Raw genomic sequence first — 22,041 nt, forward strand, 5'->3', positions numbered from 1 at the left:
CCTGTTCCTTGACTTGAAGTACTGTGGACATAAATCTGTAGTTTTCCAGAATCTTTGTTTTGGAAATGATTTTGTTTTAGCTATTCATGTCTGAGACACCTGAAAACCAAAAATAGTGGCCAAACCATGTCAACTTAGAAACTGTCAGTTAGTTAGTTGTTTGTCTTTTTAAATATTGAGAAAGCCATATACTACCTAGATTCAATTTAGAGATGTGGACTCTTCCTTAAAAGGCAATGATCAGAAGTCCAAAGGTGCTTAAGGAAATAGTGAACCTACCTAGGTTGATAGAAGAGTTTTGTCTTTGGAACATAGTGTTTAATAGGAATTCGTAAGTTAACTTGCTGTTCTTGAGTAACTGATTTGTAGAAGTCCAAAGTAAGTGCTTCGTGCTTTGTTTTGTTTTGTTCTGTTCTGTTTGTGTTTTTGATTTTTGTGGTGTCTGCCTTTTTTATGTTTTCTCTGCTCACAGGGACTCCACTAGGGGGCAGACAAAAGAATGGAGAAGAGACCCATACCAGTGCATTGTGTTCACTATAACCTTAAGCCCTGTGTTTGCTACTGCTTCTGAATACCTTGGAGGAAGGTTTTTCTATTTGGTTGTATTTCATATAGTAGGATCTAAAGTGGTTTTTTCGTATGCTTGTTTCTACATTTAAAGTGTAAACATATTTATACAAGTTTAATGATAATTTTTAAATCAACTCATTGTCATAGTGTTTGTTTTGCTTTTATACCATATTTCCACCTCAAACCACTTAATTATCTGTTGATGACCATAATGATGATCCCTATACGGTTCACCGTATACATGAAGACTCTCACTCATTTATTCAGTCACCACACTTAAATTCCTCCTTTTTGTCAGGCATTCTGTGTATTGGGTTTGAGAACAGAGCTGTGAAGAGTTAGAGCCTAGGAGACTGAGTATAAACAAATGGTAGGTTACGGTTGCCCTCCAAGCCGTTTGATGGAAGAACTAAGATGAGAGGAACAAGAAGAGCTTCTTGATGGCTACAGTGCTGACAATTTTTATTTCTGGTTATTTTCTTTTTTCAAACTGCTCATAAAGATTAGAATGCCATATGGGGTTGGAGTGGGGACTTCATTTGTTAAGTGAGACTGTAAGCCCCTCCTCTGTCTGGGCCATGTCTAGGAAGACAGCTAAAGATGTTGTGTTTTTTATTCTTCTTTTGTCTTTTGCTCCACCAAGAATTGCATCTTATTTACCAAAAAGTCGTTTAGTTCAGCCAGCTTGGGGTTACATAATCTGCATCTTTAAATGAAAATCTCTTTGCTTTGCCTTTTCATGGTCAGTAACTCAACAAAATACAGAGGGGTGCTTTTGTTTTTATTTCATGTTTAAAGCTAGTCAGATTTTCACGAGAGATACTTTGTTTCTCCTCAACTTAACTTTCCCTCTGTTTTGGGAACAAACTATCCTTTGTTCATTGTAGATAATCTATAAATAGATTGCCTAATCTTTGAATTGTTAAGGAATAAACATTTAAATCTATAGTTTTCCAGAAGTAGGGGTATTTATTTCAAGAATGTCTTCAGGTTACAACAATGCCTAACACAAGTGAAGTCTCAAAATATCTTTTTGGTGGAATAAATTCTTCATCTATTAGATTTAATAAGTCATTCTATACAGTATGAGAAAGCAATCATTGGTAAAACAAGTGATAGCATTTCTGTCGAGGATTATACATATTTGTTTTAGTTATTATTTGCTTATAGAATGAATTGCGTGCTGTAGCAAATTGGACAGGACCTAACAGGACATTCTTTTGAGTTCATAATTAAATATCTTAATTACTAGAACGTATCTGGGATGCTATTATAAGAAATCCCACTGTAAATAAGTGTCCTGTGTTTTTAGTCATTAAATATATTTTCTTTATTGGGTTTCAGAAAACATTTTAGTGAGGGCTTCACCTTTATTTTCCATAATTCTAGCATGGTAAACAAGACTTGGGAAAAGTCACAATAAGTAAAATATTAGTGAATTAAAATTTTAAACCTGAGGACTTTGGACCACTGAAAGTTAGAAGCATAGCTCATGAAACCAAAGATACATTCATCTTATTTAAAAAGTTAGCTACTTGGGGCACTTGGGTGGCTCAGTGGTTAAGCGTCTGCCTTCGGCTCAGGTCATGATCCCGGGGTCCTGGGATCGAGCCCCGCATCAGGCTCCCTGCTCGGCGGGAAGCCTGCTTCTCCCTCTCCCACTCCCCCTGCTTGTGTTCCCCCTCTCACTGTCTCTCTCTCTCTTTGTCAAATAAATAAATAAATAAAATCTAAACAAAATAAAAAGTTAGCTACTTGAAAAGTATGTATGTATATGAATAAAAATTAGATGAAAATATGGGAAAAAATTTTTTCGATATCAATAGGATTATATATAACTTCTCCCTAATTTTTCAGTTGAATTTGTTGTTGCTTGTAGTTTATTAATAATAAATTGTTAAGAAACTACCCATACAACTTACACGATTTTATTCTGGAGAACACTTGAGTTGGAAATTGGATAACCTCCAGAAATACAGATTCCACCGAGTACTTTAAACTAAGAGGTACAGTCACTTGGAAGTTTATGACATAAAAGTATAGGCCTAAGCCTGTTGCTGCAGGTTTTTCTTTTATTTTTTAAATAGCTGCTACGTTTTAAAGATGTCTTAGAATTAAAGGCAGAGGATAAAATTTAAACAAATTCTATCCAAAAATTAATATCAAAAATAATTTTATGTAACATAGAGAACAAATGGACATTTTTTTCTATACTGATAAAATACTCTTGAATCTTTAATAGTCTTAATATTACTGACTCCCACCTCTACCCCCTGGCAGTCCCAGTTGGTTTTTAGTTGGAAAATTTTCCAAGTGTTTGACTTATCTTTTTTAATTTTTAAATTTTTAATTGAAATACAGTTGACTTTACAATATTAAAGTAGTTTCAGGTGTACAGCATAGTGTTTCAAGAATTATATACCTTACAAAATGTTCATTAAATAAGTATATTACAGTATTATTGACTATATTCCCTATGCTGCACTTTTCATCCTCATGACTTATTTATTTTTTTATTATTTTTTTTATTTTATTATGTTATGTATGACTTATTTATTTTTAACTGGAAGTTTGTGCCTCTTAATCCCCTTCACCCATTTGGCCCATCCTTCCTCCCCCCCCCCCCCCATGGCAACCACCAGCTTGTTCTCTGTATTTATGAGTCTCTTCTCTCTTTTTTGTTGCTGTTGTTGTTGTTTGTTTGTTTTGTTTTTTTCAGATTTCACATATAAGTGAAATCATATGGTGTTTGTCTTTCTCTGTGTGGCTTATTTCACTCAGTGTAATACCCTCTAGGTTCATCCGTGTGTTCACAAATGGCAATATTTTATCCTTTTTCATGGCTGAGAAGTATTCCATTTGTGTGTGTGTGTGTGTGTGTGTGTGTGTGTGTGTATTTACATATAAACACACCACATCTTCTTTATCGACTCATCTATCCATGGACAGTTGGGTTATTTCCATATTTTGACTATTAGAAATTATGCTGCAATAAACATAGGGGTGCATATATCTTTCCCAACTAGTGTTTTCATTGACTTCAGGTAAATAACCCAGCAATGAAATTATTGGATCATATGGTACTTCTATTTTTAGTTTTTTTGAGGAACCTCCATACTGTCTTCCACAGTGGCTGCACCAATTTGCATTCCCACCAGCAGTGCACGAGGGTTCAGTTTTCTCCACAGCCTTGCTAATACTTGGTTCTTGTCTTTTTGATACTAGCCATTCTGACTGGTGTGAGGTGTTATCTCATGTGGCTTGGATGTGCATTTCCCTAATAATTAGTGATTTTGAATTATCTCACTTTTTAGGAATAGAATAAAAATTAAAACTGTTGCCTTCAACATGCCTACATTCATGTAGCAGCTGGGGTGTGGGGACTTTTCCATATGTGTGTATGTTCTACTTGACTTCCTGTCTACATTTATCTATTGCAGCAGCATCTACAGTCTCAGGAATGAGGAAGGGGTAAGAGATGGGATCGGAGAATAGATAGGCTGAGTGGAAAAATACAGACAGGATATCCTCTTTCAGAAGGTCACGTCCCACCATCAAGAGTTGGGGGTTTGTGGGATTCTGAAGCCCTCTAATTAAATGGGGGAAGAGGTGCCATCTTTCCCTTTTCTGCCATCTTCCTCAATCCAAATCCACCCCTCCTTCACTCTAGTTAAATACCACCAATTGCATATTTAAAGTAAAGTACTGAAATGCGAATTTCTGTGGTGAAGTGTGGGATGGCCCGATGACGTCCCTGAAAACCCAAAGCCAATCCCTGTACTCCGAACTCAAGGTTTATATTTAGAAGACAGTGTGGATCCTGTAGTTTCAAAATGCTGTAAACATGTTTGTGTGGTTATTTTTAGCTTTTACAGACTTTAGTGAACTTTCAAGTCGGCAAGTCAGACAGTCAGTTGTCTGTTACCTCAGATGCCAGCACTTTGTGAAAGACTCTGATTGTCTCAAAGGTTTCTTACATATTTAAAGCAGATAAGTGTAAGAAGTTATCTCATGTCAACTGTGTGTGGTGTATCTATGTATGATTCTGCATACTGTACATATTTTTTAAACTTTTATGAACTGTATCACTTGGGTAACAGTTTTGCTTGGAGTTCAAGACAAGTTGGGTGTTGCCAAATGGAACTGTTATTCCTCTGGCAGAAATAGCTAGTCGTTTTCTCCTTCTCCCAGCCTTTCTCTCCTAGTCCTCAAGCATTAAATCATCATACACAAATCCTTACAGTCACTGTTGTTTTCAACCCATTGTATCTACTTCCTCTTGGTCAAAGGTTATGAGGCTTGAGTGGTGTAGAGGGAGAGATAGAAATTGGACAGAAAAAAGAAAGCTGGGCTCATTTTAGGGCCGACACACCATAGAATGGGCAAGACAGCACTGAATTGTTGAAAACAAAAAGTAGTAAATGATCAACAGCTTTTCTTGTATGATGAGATCCTTATCTGCCTGTTACATGAATGAAAAAGAGATTGCACTCCAAGAATGCTGCCTTAGGAAAGAGTGACACCCCCCTCTGCCGTGGTGGGGAAGGGGGAGGGGAGGTCAGCACCCGCACCAGCACCAGCACCGGTCTGAGTCTTGCACGTTTGCAGAGATCTTCTTGATTTCATTATCTGTGGAGTAATTTTTATACATGTTCAACTCTGTAGTTAGTTCCCCTCTTTGCATGAGGTTATTCTTCCTTGCATCTTGAACTTAATGTGTTTTATAGTCACTGACTCCAAAATGTGTAATTTATCTATTTGGAAGTGTCATTCTAAGGAAAACTTTCAGTGCCACATTTCCTTTGTTCTGGAAGCTTTGGTGTGAGTTTTATGTTTAGAAGAAAATTGTACTAAGCGTTATTTTGGCTTATTATGTATAAATGTAATTATGGAAATTTGAAATTTGTTTTTGTAACACTTCAGTGCTTTTCCTCTAGTTCTTAATGTTGTTTTTGAACCATGATCCAAGTCTCAGTGTATCCGTGTTTTACTTTATTGTGAATTGTGAATGTTCAGTAAGAAACACAGAACAGAAAATGAGAACATTTTTCGTATGTTTTGCTGGAAACTCAAAACACTAGCTCTATTCCAGCATTAATTATTTTGGATTGGATAGCAGAACAAGAAATAGAGTTTAGAAATTTGTCGGGTTTACGGAAGATAATTTTTTTAAATTCCAGATTATTGTTGGTATTCCATTTTTTTAAAATCTCCATTGAAGCAAGCATGTTCTTTTCCAAATAATAATAACAACAACAACATAGATGGTATGCATTTGTGGGCCAAAGTTAGTTTGTGAAACACAGTGAAATCAGCAAGTCGGTCCACATCATCGTTACCGCCCTAGGCACTGCCGCTTACATTTGCGCTCTCCAACTCGTTGTGGGTCTTATTTGGAGCTGCAAGCCTCTTCAGCAACTGGTATTGCCTGTCTCTCAAGTCAAGAAGTGGACTTTAAAACTGCCCTGTCCATATAATAGTTACCAGCCCCAGGTGACTGAATTCAATAAATTAGAAAACGAGTTCCTCAGTTGCGCCAGCCACTCTTGAAGTTTCCTATGGCGACATGTGGCTGGTAGTGCTGGGCTGGGCCGTGTAGTCATTTCCCGTGTTGCGGAAAGTTCTGTTGGACAGCACTTCTCTAGACTGCAATTAGAATTTTTATCTGTGCTGGAGAATCTTGTGACTTTAAGGTATGATACCAGCTTCCAACCACTTAAACAATAACATGTAAGTGAAATTCTCACATCTTACTCTTCAGTTAAATGTGTACATTGACATCATACTTCATAGCATATGGCAGTCTGCCCATATTCTCTCTTATGACGTTGCATTCTACCCTCAGGCACTGGAGCAGCGTTTTACATAGGCATACACATGTGCAACAATTTTGAGTATGTGTACAAGTGTGTGTGTAGGGACTATAACTATGTATATATAATTAAATACACTAACACAAATAATATTTCATAACTAAAATATGTAGATGTCCTAATACCGTAGGCACTGTCTGAAGTTGTAGTTTCCTAAGTTTCGTACATTGGCGTGGTTTCATATTGAGTTATTTCTTGATTAAGTTGGTTTCACTTTTTGTTGACTGAACCTTGTGGAGGAGATTTGATAGGATTTATGGCTGAACTCTTCCAGAGTAAGAAGGCCCACTGTTGCTTTGGTGTATCATCCATTTATGTGGAGACTAAGTTAGTGGGCAACAGAGACAGCATCATCGGGGTCACCAGGAGACACTGTCCATTTGTTCAGCTAACAGTTCTCACACCTTTTAGGCCACCGGGTCCTTGCATGCTGTGCACTATGCCAAGCACTTGAGGAATAAGACAGGGTCTTAGGGAGGAAAGCAGCTGTACAAAGGACTGATTGACATGCAAGAGGAGGGTTCTCTGATAGAAGTTTGTCCAAGGTGCTGGGGACACCCTGGAGTGGTCAGCTCTACCTGGCACAGATGACAGGTAGAACAATAGAAAGTGTTACCAGTATTCTTTCACACCAGTTTCCAGTTACTCCAAACAGAAAAGTTCCTTGCCCAAATCTCTCAGTATTTTGGAAATTTTGTAAACCGTGGGGGAAATGTTTTAAAAATGCCTTTCAAAAGCATCCTTTCAATGACTTTTTAAGATTCTGTATGGAGATGTATCCTAACTTATTTACTCGGTTCCCTTCTGTCACCAGCCTTACCACTCTGCTCAGGACAGAGGGGTTTCCCAAGATGTGGAACTTTCAGTTTTCTAAAACAGGAATGGTCCTGGGAAAACTGGAATGATTGGTCACTCTCCCTATTGTCGAATATTTAGATCGCTTCAATTATTTACTCATATAAACAGTACTATGTTACTATTCCGATGCCTAAGTATTTAGCTGCACTTTTGCATTATTTCCTTAGATGAGATTCGTAGAAATGGAATGAATGGCTCAGTGACTCTGGACATGTTTGGAGCTCATGGTAACTCCTACAGCCCTTTGTTGTATTTTTGCCATTTTTCAGCCAGATTGGTAAAAATCTGCCTGAACGTTTTGTGCTGCCTTTGCCTCCACAGGGTCTTAGGGAGATATGCAGAAAACAGAGATAGGAACATACTAGCTTGGCTACCATTCTGAATCTCTCACTGGCCAAATTACATATGACTCCAACTACCTTTCCTTTTTTTTTTTTTATCACCTTTTATTGTCTCATTTTATTTCACATAAATATTTCTTGAAATTCAATTACACGTAACAAGTATTTATTGCCTACTCTGTGTTGAGTTTCATGCTGGACAAAAAATGGCAGAATATCAAGTAAATAGAAGATACTGTCCCAATTCACTGTTAGAGCACAAGAGTACTAATTATTACAATGCAGTCCAACTACCTTTGTCTAGGCAAGGCTGAAGTCTGATTCCAAAAGAGAGTGGACTCCCTGAGCCCATTCACCTACAACCACACCCTGACGTGAGTCCCTGACTCTCAGGGCACAGTGTAGAAATAAAAGCATGAGATCAGAGGAAACCCAAGGCTGGCTGTCTTTCTTCCCAGTCCAGCTTCAGCTATATATCACCCCAGGCCTCCACCCCCTGTCACTCAGGATGTTGCAAACTTCTCTTGGATCCACTGCTAGCCAGGCTCTTGCCTCTTTCAGCCTCCCTCTGCTCAGGGTAAGGAAGCCATGAAAACCCCCCGAGTTAGAGTGTGTCCCCGCAGCGCTGACAGTTGGGAATATGATGAGATACATGAACTAGCATTCACAAGTAAAAATATATTCAACCTGCCCCACGGTGCAGCATTGAGAGTTCATGCCATGAAGTGACCTACTTTCCTGTGGAACTTCAGTAACTAAATTTCCCTGGTTGGGGTCCAAGGTCTCATACCAAACTTCTTTGTAGTAAGAAGTGTTAAAGTGTTGTTCTATTTCAGGCCTTCTTAACATGTGCCCCAGGGGTCCTGTGAACCCCTGAAACTGTGTACAATGTAATTTATGTGCCTTTTTCTAAGAAAAAGTTCCATTGCTTTTATCAGATTCTCAAAGTGGTCTATGACCCAGAAAAGGTGTAACAACTGCTTTGTGTACATTAAATACTCAGAAGTTTCTGCTGTTACTTCTTTCGTTTGTTTTATGTAGGACTTATGCCAGGGCTTTGAGGTAGGCATCCATTTAACAATGATTTCAACAAGTAAATTATATGAACTTTTAGTTAATAACTTAAAATTCCCTGATTTTTTTTTTCCTTCAGGTATTTACTTCTGAGTTAAATTTGATTTTTTTTTTTTTTTTTTTTTGGTTAATTTTGCTATTAGGAAGTTGTTTCAGGTCCAGCTAATTTGTTTTTGTCCAGGCAATATATGTAAACTATTAAAAGGTTTGTGGAACAGTTGTTAGCCTACATCTAGGCATTGTTCTACATTATTTTTGGTGTATTCTTTTGTTTATATTACTAAGCTAAAGTTAGCACAGATAGCACCAGGCTAGAAAATGGTGACAATAGTTTGAAAACAGGAAATTTTAGGCTTGTGTGTGTTTGGAACAGATGATCATAATGATAGAGCCAGTGGAGTGGAAACTTCCACCGAGCCTGTTTTTTCCTTATTTTGCTCTATGAGAAAAGATGGTGCTTCCTGGAAAACAACTCAAGTCTTTTAAAGCAAATGGTTTTCTTTTGTCCCCGTTTCATGGCTAATTTGTTTTTCTTTATTTTATTTACCCTGGTTGTATTATTATGGAAATTTAATATTTTTTAATAGGTAAAGTAATTCCCAAAGTGTTTATTTAGATATTTAATATTTAGATATTTAGTATATTACCATTTACTGACATGGTTTTTACAGAAAATTAAAATAATATGAATATTATAGCCACCAAATTTTATGGGAAGTCTTTTAAGTGCTCCCAACTTGCCTTTTTTTTTTTAACCCCCTAAATTCCAGTCTTTAAAACAAAGTAGTTCTACTTTGTCTAAGCTATTTCCTGACTAAGACTCCTTCCAGATGTATCCTGGAATTCTATATTTAAAAGAAAGACTAAATTCATTCACTAATTTCAGAGTAAGAAGAAGAGTATACATTTCCATACATACATAAACTTTTTTGTTTTGTGTACATCGTTCCTAAATTTTTAAATATTAACAGACTTTCTTTTTTAGAGCATTTTTAGTCATAAGCTTTTTAAGCATGTTGTATTTTTTTTTAATTATAGAAGTAATAAATAGAAGCTCCTTGAAAAAAATCAGACTATACAGAAGTATATAAAATAAAATTAGGAAACTTGTCTGACCTTCCCATCCCTATTTCTGGAATTACCGCAGTGAAGGATTCCAATGTGTCTCCTTCCAGACATGTTATCTAAACATAGTTTGTGTGTACAAACACACATTCATTTCAGGCAAATGGGAATTGTACTGTATGTATAATTCTGCAAGTTGCTCTTTCTTTTCATTTGACAGTTATGGGCATTTTTTCATATATAGATCTATGTTTTAAGTGTTTTACATCGATTTGTTACTGTATAGGTGTTTTATCATTTATTTAACTTAACCATTACCCTGGTGAAGAAATTTAGATTAAAACCCATTCGGTTAAGCATCTGTCTTTGGCTCAGGTCATGATCCCAGTGTCCCGGGATCGAGTCCACGGGCTCCTTGCTCAGCGGGGCGCCTGCTTCTCCCTCTGCTCCCCCTCCCCGCCCCGCTCATGCTCACTTGCTCTCTCTCTCAAATAAATAAATAAAACCATTTTTAAAAAAAACTGTCTTATTAAAAATGGCATTTTCATCTTATGAAACACATATCTTGCGTAACATTTTACAGATTTCGGCGATCATACATAAATTTTGAATTCTACCAAAGAATTCATGGTAACGATCTTTTTTCCTTAACCATCACTAGTGAAATACCTTTTAAGAGATTTCAAATAAAGTTTCACTGTCCTTTCTTTCCCATTTTGCAAGGATGATAGAGGGTTAGTAAAATTACAGTGGTGATGTTTCTTGGGCAGTTGGCTCAAGAATGTAGAGAGTGCTGTTCTTCAGTTTATCCGGTCAAGGCAAACTTTGTTAGGGTTCGACAATGATGAGGGACCAAATGCAGTCATCAGAGTTCTTTCGGAAGTGCTCTAAGAGAATGAGCTTGTTAATGGGCTGCTTGGGACCCATGTGCTGAGAGTTCAGAGGAATGTAGCTGGGAGGTCCCTAAACTAGGGGGGAGTTGAGGAAAGCTTCAGAGAAGAGGCCTTGAGGAATGAGTAGGAGCTCATTGGGCGAGAGAGATAGGGTGTGTTAGACTCAAAACAACAGAGCGTGGGTGTTTGGTGCAGTCGTCTGTGGTGGTGAAAGATCAGAGAGGTGAGCGGCAGGTAAGTATGATTTAAGAGAACCCTATATGCCATTCTAGGAAAGGAGTTTGAACTTCACCCTCATAACAACTTTGGACTTCTTTTTTCTTTCCCCGAGATCTTCTCCTTTCAGTTCACTGACTCTCTGCAGTCCTTCTGGTGAATGGAAAACTTCAAAAGCATCCCATCAAGGCTTTGAGGGCTTCACAATGTGTAAAGTGCTGTTGCAGATACAGAAAAATTAAAGGAATGGTCTTGGCTTTCAAGGAACTTGATGTCTAGTTGGGGAAATAATTATAAGCATTGGGAACATTTGGAAATGTATGTAGTAAAATAACAGATGGTTCCACACTGTCCCATAGCGATGCAAGAGACATTTCAGAGCAGTAACTGCTGTGTTGCCAAGAGTCCAGACGGAAGGTGTGGAGAGGAAAGGGGAAGGTTTGGACAGAATCTTAAAGAACTAAGGATTAGGTTTCCAACAGTAGAAAGGAGTTCAAACATTTGCCAGTGGGATAAATATTGTGAACAAAAACAAGGAGGGAGATACATTTAACCTCACTGGCAACAGTGGAAGGCATGAGGAATTAGATAGATACAAGCTTAAAAGGATCTCTGATTGTTTTTGAAATTCTGTTTCATTGAGCAACCTAATTCTGCCTGTTGATTGGGCCAGTGGTTCTCAGCCGAGGCGGTACGTTAGAATCATCTGTTGAGCATTTAAAACTACCTATGCCCGTGCCAGGGCTAATGCCCCAGGCCGACTTGTCTATCAAAGATGGGGCCCCAGGCATCAGGGTTGTTTTTTTTTTTTTTAAGTAAAATTCTCCAGATATTTCTTATGAGCCGTTAGAGTTGAGAATCACTGGACCACCTTGACCTCTTTTTTTTAAGCCCACCCATATATTGGTTATTTCTTTAGTAATCAATTCTTGGCGAGCATTACAGCGGGCATGTTCTCTATCGGTGATACCACAGAGAAGTCAGAAAACGGCAGCACAGCAGTTACAGTGTTTTTCTTTAAAACAGAGCCCATTTGCCATTTTAGGCCAATTAGGCGTATTTTGTGAGTTTATTAATATTCTTGCAGGTAATGGTTTGGGGCACATCTGGATTGAGATTTTTTTTCTTCCCACCAGATAATGGAGCTCCAGCTGTAGTCTCTAGCCAGTGTGTACATACCCATACTCAGTAGGGTGTATGATAAACCTATCTTAAGACCTCGCTTCAATGGGACAAGCCTGTTTTCAGTTTAACTTACATAATTTGCTTAAGTACAGAAAGTATTTAAAAGAACAATTCCTTTAAAATGAAGTTTAAAAATACCTCCCATATCTGTAGAATTTTTAAAACAAATTAATTTATGGCTTATACACCTCTATCTTGCCTGAGTTCCCCATTTACAAATGGGTGGGGCAGATTGCAGTTATATCATTATCCCCATAATGCATAAGATAATGTGAGAGCTTCCCTGTTTTTATCCTTGCCTCCTTTGACTGGCATATTCAGCAGATGTAGACTGAGCACCTCCTTAGGGCTGGGCAGTGGGAAAAGAAAGATGAAGGTGAAAAAATACGGCTCCAGCTCTCAAGAAACTTACTTGTAGAAATGTCAAACATCATAACTAGCATCAAGGTGGAAATGGAGAGTGTGCAGGGGCCCATTCAGGGATGGTGCCCTGAAGGGGTCTGAGCTGAGTCTAGGGGGGTAGATTTTGTGTCATAGGGCAGCATGTGTCAGGCCAGAGGCAGGGCAGAATCAGAGTGTTAGGGGGACTGCAATCACTTCTGATGTGGTTGGAAGGCAGAGAGGCAAGAAGTGAGGCTGGAGAGAAAGGAGAGGCTTGGAGGGCCCTGTGTGCCCTTCCTGCCAGATTTGGGCTCTATCCTGCAGGCAGTCACTGAATACAGGGAATGGGTAAATGGCCGTACAAATACTCCAAGCATTATGGATATTTAGTCTGGCATCTCATCTAAATATATTCCACTGGGATCCGTGGACTGTATAGGCTCTTCTCTTTGGATGTTACTGTAGTAGCCGAAGTTACTCTTAAAACCCTGAGGCAAGACACTGGGACTGGAGTAGGGTGCTTTTAAGCTCCTTCAAAATGCAGACCTAATGATGAAGTCTTACTACTGCATCATTTGTTCAACTTAAAATTGAAATGAGTATTGCATATAAGAAAAGACAACAAAGTAAATTTGCGTAGTTCCTCTCAAGCAAACCTGCTTGTAATGGAAGTCCAGTAGTGAAAATGATTTTTCACATGAATTTTGTGTAAAATTGCTTTGAGTATTTGGTTTTGAAGGTTTCTAGAAAACTTGTCCTTTTTTGTCTGTTACTGCTGCAGGATTGGTGAGGCAATGTACAGCTTTCTCTGGGGCTACCAAGGCAGCAAGGATAAAAATAGGGCAAACTTTAAGAATCCCAGATATTTTCAGATAACAAAGACTGATTTATGTGGGCCCATTTTGCGCTCTGACAAAACATAGAGAAGCTTTTGTGCTGTGATTAGCAAGGGTGCTGATGTCAGTTCTCTTGTCGAGCATCAAGCTTTATTCTGTGGCTAAATTGTGCTTTGTACCATAATCCAGAGAACCTTTGTATCTGCCTTATTAAAGTGTGTAGTTTATGTAATTGCTTTTGTTTTCCAGTTTAATCTGTGCCAGATTCAATGAGAGTGACTCATTTTGTGACTGAGACAAACGTTCACATTTGGACCATGTTAAAAATAAATAAATAAGTGGCAGGTGCTGTTGGCTAAAGTCTGTGTTTTAATGTTGTAATTTCCTGCTGTAAGGGTTCCTCTCTTATCCTCTGTAATCGCGAGTGCAACCTATCTACTGCACCCTGATTGATTGCTACTCATTTCTTGGCTATTTATTTTAGTTTCCAAGAGCCTTTTAAGTTTGAACAATATCATTTCAACAGAGAAGCAAAGAAATGGCAAGGGGGCCACAGTTAACTGGAAGGCAAAGAGTGACACATAAGCCGTAGCAGAAGGACACCTCCCATTCTTTTCTTTCTGTCATTTTCCCAAGGAGTTTTGTGCATGTGTTTTGGTAAAGCTGTCTTAGTTATGTTTATTTTATTATGCGTATGTTCAGTATTGGAGCTCTTTTTCTCAAGTGGAAGAGTTTTTGAAAGCACGCCTTTCTATTCAACGTGGCCCATCTATCTAATCTAATATTCTCAAAATTTTACAACCGTAGAGTCTTTGGGGAATTCTCCTTATTGTACAAGTATTTCTAGGTACCAGACACTGTGCTATGCATTGAGTATGTAATGACAAATTGTCACTGTCTTCATGGACTTTACAGTCTGCTGAGGGAGTTAGGTGTTAAATAAATACAAAGAAAATTTAAATTTCAAAATGACAATAATCACTACATAGGTAATAAAGTATATTACATAGGCAATAAGATCCTGAAATTGTGCCCTACTTTACATTAGGGGCCACTGGGAAGGAAGGCCTAGAAGGTCAGAGTCAGCCTGCCGAAGACAAGGAAAGAACATACTAGACTCAGGAAATGGCATGTGTAAAGTCTCTGCGGCAGGAAACAGTTTGGCATCCTATTAACTGTATTATTAGAAGAGAGAAGTGACAATTGATAAGCCTAACTGTATTAAGAAGATTATAGATGAACTATAGGAGCACAGCAGTATGGTACTATTTAGCATAGGGGCAAATGATCCTCCATACAGTTCAGTAGCCTTTGAGAGCTTCCCTAAAAGTGCAGAATAGAGATTGATGCCTGTAATACTAAGTGAGTCATTGGGAACTGGATGAATTATGTTCAGTGAATTATGTAGTAAGGCGTTTTAGAAAGATTTCCATATAAGACATTAAAGTTTTAAAAAGTCATTTCTGTATTTAAAGACAGAACCTTCACTATCTGGAGAAATCACTTACTAAAAGATATGATTCCTCGATGGCCCTAGATAAATGATATAATACTGTATTTTCTTTCCTCTTTACTTCTCTATTACTTTTGCAAGCTTCCTGCTTGATAGGGAGGTATCCATAGAAGCATAACTTTACTAAGAGATGATATTTATTTATTTTGAAGTAAATAGATGTCTTACGTGTTAACTAAATGGATTTTTGTAATCCAGAAACCAGTGCTAAATTTATGTGAATTAACACATCATGATTTTTCAGTGTTCTCTAAAGCATGTGTAAGAACTCCCCACTGCTTTCTCCTTCTGGACACCACTAATTATTTACTCTTCACTTGGAGCTGTAGTCAGACTGGGATGTTAATTTAAAACCTTGATGACATTAAAGAACTACATAATATTTTTAGGCCTTTGTGATATTTCTACCAATATTGTTGAAGAGGATTGCACCCAGTTTTTCCAGGAAGGAATGTTTCTCCATTAAGCGATAGTTCTGCAGATACTTTGCCGGATTTGCTATATTCTCAAATATTTTCATGTATGGTAAATGTTTTCTTCATTATTAGTCAACTCCTTGAGAGTAGCAATCATGAATTACCTACTTGTATTTCTTCCTACAGGTGTTTACAATATAATCAGTAATTTACTGACTGGTTAACTCGTTGATTTACCTTTTAGTGTATCTGTATTTCCTTGAATGGATACAATTTAAAGAATCTATTAAGTATTAAACCTAAAGTTATCACCCAAGTTAATTCAGTTATGGGTACAGTTGTCCAGGTTAGTAAAGAGGAAGACCTTCAGAGAGGAGTAAGATTTTGTATTGTTTCTGGGCAGAGTTGTTGGTTTTAAAGACAGCTGAAGCCGACTGTTTCAGTCATTTGGTTCTGCTTTTATTATTTAACCAGTGTAGATTTCAGGGAGAGTAATAGTACAAGAATTTAAGGTTTCTTCAGGCATAGCATCATATTCAAAATTTACCAAAGCTTGTGGAGAGAATACATTGTGTGAGTACATATCCAGATTGCCAATATATGTTTGTCGGGAAGAGAAGGAGAAAGGGAAAGGAGAAGGAAGATTGCAACCTATACTCAAAGAGTACAGATCTTACCATTGTGGTCTTTGAACAATAGACTGACCAAAAGAAAGACACAGTCCATTTCTTTGCTTGCTTTTCTTTTTTTTTTTTTTAAAGATTTTATTTATTTATTTAACAGAGAGAGAGAGCGAGAGAGGGAACACAAGCAGGGGGAGTGGGAGAGGGAGAAGCAGACTCCCTGCTGAGCAGGGAGCCCGATGCAGGGCTCGATCCCAGGACCCTGGGATCATAACCTGAGCCGAAGGCAGACGCTTAATGACTGAGCCACCCAGGCGCCCCTCTTTGCTTGCTTTTCAAGTGAGAAATCAGGAAAGCTTCTGAACCCTTCTCCCCCCATCTCCTTGCAACCCCCCCACACACACACACACAAAAGAGAGAGAGAAATCTATAGCTTAAAATACAAAGGAGTCTTTTGAAGTATCTTTATGTATTCTTTATGGCATGATATTAAGGCATGAAAAAACATTGCTTTTTTTTTAATGCAGTAAGATATACCTAACATAAAATTTACCATTTTAACCATTTTCAAGTGTACAGTTTCAGTGGCATGAAGTGCATTCACTTTGTTGTGCAGCCATCACCACTGTCCATCTCCAGAACTGTCCATCTTCCTAAAAGTGTACCCACTAAACACTAACTCCTTATCCCTGCCTTCCAGCCACTGGCAGCTACCATTCTGCGTTTTGTCTCTATGAGTTTGATTACCAGTAGGTACCTCATATAGTGGAGTCATACAGCTTTTTGTCCTTTAGTGACTGGCTTTTTTCACTTAGCATCACGTCTCAAGATTCATCCATGTTATGGCATGTGTCAGATTTTTATTCCCTTTTAAGACTAAATAATACCCCATTATGTGTGTATACCACATTTTATTCATTTCTTCATTCAGCAGTGGACACTTGGGTTGCTTCTACCTTTCGACTGCTGTGGATAATGGGTGTACAAATACCTGTTTGAGACCTGGCTTTCAGTTCTCTTGGATATTTATTCACAACTGAAATCTTTGGAGGAACTGCCGTACCGTTTTCCATACCAGTTACATCATTTTGCATTCCTATCAGCAATGCACAGTGGTTCCAGTTTCTGCCATCGTGGCCAACACTTGTTATTTTCTGCTTTTTTGATAACAGACATTCTAATGTGTATGAAGTTGTGTCTCATTGTGGGTTTGATTTCCATTTCTCTAAATGATAATGATGTTGAGCATCTTTTCATGTGCCTCCTGGTCATTTATATATCTTTGGAGAATCTGTTCAAGTCCTTTGCCCATTTTTAAATTGGATTATTTATTTTTGTTGTTACCGAGTTGTAGGATTCTTTATTCTAGACGTTAATCTTTTATCAGATAAATTATTTGCAGATATTTTCTCTCATTCTATGAGTTGGCTTTTCACTCTATTGATTGAGTCTTTCAGTGTGTAAATTTTAAATTTTGATGTATACCTATTTTTGTGTGTATTTCTTCTGCACCCTTAGTGTCATATCCAGTAGATCATTGCCAAATCTGATGTTATGAAGCTTTTCCCTGTTTTCTCCTAAGAGTTTTATAGTCTTAGCTCCTACGTTTAGGTCTTTGATGCATTTTGAGTTAATTTCTGTATGATGTAAAGAGTCCCAGATCCATTCTTTTGCATGTGGATACCCAGTTTTCCTGGTTCCATTTGTTGAAACCATTGCTTTTTTATATTTAGTAAAAACTACATCTTCCTTGTTGTCTTGATATTACATATCAATGTAATATCTTCTGATAACAATCAGTATCTTCTAGTCTTCTATTAGAAGGTCTAATAGAACATAATAAATATGTATATATAGACATATTATTAAGTTAATTGAGGCATCAGTAAATTTTGCTGGAGTGGTAGATTATTCTGTGGAAACAAAACATGTATGTGACTTTCTCTAGACATTATATTTGTAAAATTGGTTTGATAAGTGTGCACTTTCTTGAAAAATTTCTGTCAAATTAATACTAGATGGATATTTTTGTTTTGTTCCCAGGCATGGAAGAGGAGATGGTTTGTGTTACGCAGTGGTCGCTTAACTGGAGATCCAGATGTCTTGGAATATTACAAAAATGATCATGCCAAGAAGCCTATCCGTATTATTGATTTAAACTTATGTCAGCAAGTTGATGCTGGATTGACGTTTAACAAAAAAGAGTTTGAAAACAGCTACATTTTTGATATCAACACCATTGACCGAATATTCTACTTGGTAGCAGACAGTGAGGAAGAGATGAATAAGTGGGTTCGTTGTATTTGTGACATCTGTGGGTTTAATCCTACAGAAGAAGGTAAGCTCAAGATTTTATTATTCCACCTGAGTTCTCCTTTATTACTGCATTTTTAGAACTGTTATAAAATTCTTTATTATTTCAATTACACAATATAATATTGTTTACCTTTTTATAATAGCTAACAAACAACATTTGGAAAAAAAGCACTAAAGTCTTTAATCATTTTGGGGAGAAATTTTTTCTAGGTTTTAGGGGAGACTTAGCCATTGTGGGACCGTGTCTAAATAAATGTCTTGAAAAAAGGTGACAAGAAGACATACTTATTTAAGAGCATTTCTTGCATCTGTATATATCAAATTGAACCTTATAGCACTGCTGATATTTGACTATTTTTCACCTATTAAAAGCATCATTTTCATGTGACTCAATTCTTCAGATGTTATCTTAAAAACTGTATTGGATTATGAAGTAGGAAATAGCCAAGACGATTATCAATACCTATGAAAAGCAAATGACAATCAGTCACAAAACATGATGAACAAGTAACAAATGAGTTTGCTTAACACAGAGGTCCTAAAAAGAGCAAGGAGGGAGAGGAGGCTCAAGGTTTGGATAAGCGTAGTGAAGAAAAGCTTCTCAGGTAAACTCTAGGCTTTTGAAGGAAGTAGTATTTCTACATAAGTGAAAAAAAGGGATACAAAACCCTCTAGACTTAGGGGCAAGGGAGAGAAACGACCTGGAGGTGGAACAGCATTCCACGTGACTGGAGCAGGGGGCTGTGAATGATAAAGGCAGGGGGAGAGTTGCTTGAGGAGCTGAGATTTGGAGTGCCTGTCCTGGGAAGAGCTGAGTGGGTAGAGGTCTCATGAAGAATTTTACAGGTGGAATTCCTCTTCAGGTGCTTTTATATAGCTTTCCTGACCACTTAGTCCCTGTCCACTTCTCTGCTTCTCTTCCATTTATAACAAACACCTATCTAGGGGACTCCAACACACATTTAGGTTCGTAAAGCCAAAAATCAGAAATAAAGGCGGTCTGAGGTCTTTGACCTTACCGTCTTCATGGTTATACTCACATTTACAGTGTGCATTTCCAAATATCTATATTTAGGAGTGCCGGAGGTTCAGTGAGGGCTGGAAAAATTGCATCAACAGTCAACATCAAGTTTTGGATTGAAGTGAAAGAGCAATCATCTCTAATTAGCTCAGGTCAGCCTGCTGCTTCCTTTCTGGCCAGTCAGCGGCCCACAAGAAGAAGCCTTCCAGGACTGGGATTGGCCCAGTGGGGCGGGGAAACCCCTTGGCGAGGGAATCCACAATCCTGAGGGGGCAGCACTGAGACAGGAAAGGAGGCATCCAGTTTAGACAGGAGGTGGCTAATGAGCTAGAGCTTTTCAACAGAACTCTAGTGATTAAAAGCCTCAAGAAATTGTTTCACATGTGGAATTAAGGCTTTGGTGGTTTTTGTGAAGTACTAAATATGTTCACATTTTAAGTGGGTGTGGGGGTATTACTTCTAACTCCAGTTAAACTCCTTTCTTTTCTTCTTGCATATATAGTCTATATTTGAGTACAGTGGAGGATTTTAAAGTTAAAGTCACAAATGAGATAGGTCTCGGGGCGCCTGGGTGGCTCAGTCGTTAAGCGTCTGCCTTCGGCTCAGGTCATGATCCCGGGGTCCTCGGATCGAGCCCCGCATCGGGTTCCTTGCTCGGCAGGGAGCCTGCTTCTCCCTCTCCCATTCCCCCTGCTTGTGTTCCCTCTCTAGCTGTCTCTCTCTCTGTCAAATAAATAAAATCTTTAAAAAAAAAAAAAAAAAAAACAAATGAGATAGGTCTCTAGTGGTTACTTAACGACCACTCAGTAATGATAATTTTTGGATTAAAATACTACATTAGGCTCATGATGTAATGGATTTTCAGTTAAAATAATTTAAGTCATTGTATACTCTTCGGGTTGATGATGTTCTTTTGCCTGCTACCTTTTCAGTTTAGAATTTGTTTTTAGTGACATAAAAGTAGACTTCTGTCCTCATCGGTTGCCTGTAGCGATTCTGTTGATCTGAAAGACTGAGTAGTAGGTGTTCTTCCATCTCTCTTTGTTTTCTATATAATTCTCCTAAATATAATTAACAAAGGAAATGAGATACCCTCCTAGAGGAGATACATTCTTCAGTCAAGGAATGGTCTAATTTTTGGAAGCCCATTCAGGGGTGGGTAGAGTTGAGGACCACCCCCACATAAGAATTTCGAATGCACAAGTATCTGAGATTAACTTTGCAAGTTTCAAGGCATTTGTCCACCTTAAGATGACTCTCATCATCTGAGAGTTTGATGAGCACCCAGTCATCTCTGGAAAGAAGGAAAGTTTTGTTTGCTTTAGAAAATTGATTCATTAATTTACCAAATTATTGAATTTGCCAACACTCAACTAAGCTTTGGACATTCGTTTAACCTACATATTATTAGGTGACAGTTAGGGAGACCGATGGCAAACATTATAGACATGGAACTGAGTGAGCATCTAGTGGGGAAGGAGTCATACCCATAATAATTCATTACAGTTGGTGAGTGCAAGATACATAATATACGTGTGTGTATGTGTGTGTATATACATATACACACACCCATATATGTATGTATATATATACATATATATGTGTATATATATGGTGTATAATCATACTTTACAATGCATTAAAGTATGATTATGTGCATATATTAAAGTATGATACTGTAAGACTGTGTTAATACAGTTCTTGCCCTCATAGAGCTTATAGTCAGTCTAATAGACACAGGCAAATACTCTAGGAATAAGTGTCCTGGTAAAGAAGAAATAACACAGATAGCAGCTAATTTAAGAAGGTGAGGAAAAGTCTAGGTAGTTTTAAATGGTTCTGTGACTGCAGCTGATAATGTACTAAGAAGTTTATTTTGTACTTAGTGGAACATTTTCATTGATATTGGTGGTCAGAATCAGTCACAATGTCTATTTTTCACTTTATAAACTTAGTAATATAGGAAGGAGGACAAACTCCCAAATCCTTTTAAAACAGATAAAGTATATTTGCCTTGAATGAAACTCTCAACTTGTGAATGTTCTATCTTCACAATATCAATAAAGGGAGAGGTTGTAAGAAAACTAATAGTATTATTAGTCAAATTTGATATATGTAATGAGTTGGTTACCAACAACAGCTGTGCTAATCATAACTCATTTTTTATCGCTTCATTAAAACAAGCCACTAAGTAAGGGGGCGCCTGGGTGGCTCAGTCAGTTAAGCGGCTGCCTTCGGCTCAGGTCATGATCCCAGAGTCCTGGGATCGAGCCCCACATCGGGCTCCTTCCTCAGCGGGGAGCCTGCCTCTTCCTCTCCCTCTGCTTGCCACTCCCCCTGCTTGTGCTCTCCCTCTCTCTATCTCTATCAAATAAATAAATAAAATCTTTAAAAAAAAAACAAAAAACAAAAAAAAAAACAAGCCACTAAGGACTTCAGTTGGCCAGTGCTTTCTAAATGTAGTTTACGAGCTATATCTAAACGCAACTGCATTTGTTTTTTAAATTCTACAATATAGATTTTTTACAAGTTCATCCTGGCCTTCTCCTCAATAGCTACAATCAGAAATATCTTACTCTGATGTTGAAGACTTGAGCTTCTCATAAATCATAAAGTTGTAAATAAATCAGTAAGTCCTAAATCAGTGAAAGATGAACAGTCCTTCATTGTGTAGTATCAAGGTGCCACAAAAATATTTTACTCTATAATTTTGATTTTTCATGCATAGTAGCAAAACTGCAAAAAGGCTTTAAAGTTAACCGCTGTATTTTCTCTGTTCATTTGTAGTAGCTGACTTTGCTAGATGCCTTTTAAAAAAAATCCACACATTTAAAGATTTGTACCAAATTCTGAACTGCAG

General features: G+C 37.7%; 1 protein-coding gene across 1 annotated transcript in view; it reads left to right on the forward strand.

Annotated features, from left to right (window-relative positions):
- The window catches only part of GAB1 (GRB2 associated binding protein 1), a 124,270-nt gene that overhangs the window by 59,100 nt on the left and 43,129 nt on the right, over nucleotides 1-22,041 (forward strand). The window contains 1 exon segment of the mRNA XM_032412911.1: nucleotides 17,888-18,182. Within this exon segment, the coding sequence (XP_032268802.1) occupies nucleotides 17,888-18,182 (295 nt within the window).

Source organism: Phoca vitulina, unplaced genomic scaffold, assembly GCF_004348235.1.
Source record: "Phoca vitulina isolate PV1807 unplaced genomic scaffold, GSC_HSeal_1.0 scaffold14, whole genome shotgun sequence".
In the NCBI taxonomy this organism is placed as follows: Eukaryota; Metazoa; Chordata; class Mammalia; order Carnivora; family Phocidae; genus Phoca; species Phoca vitulina.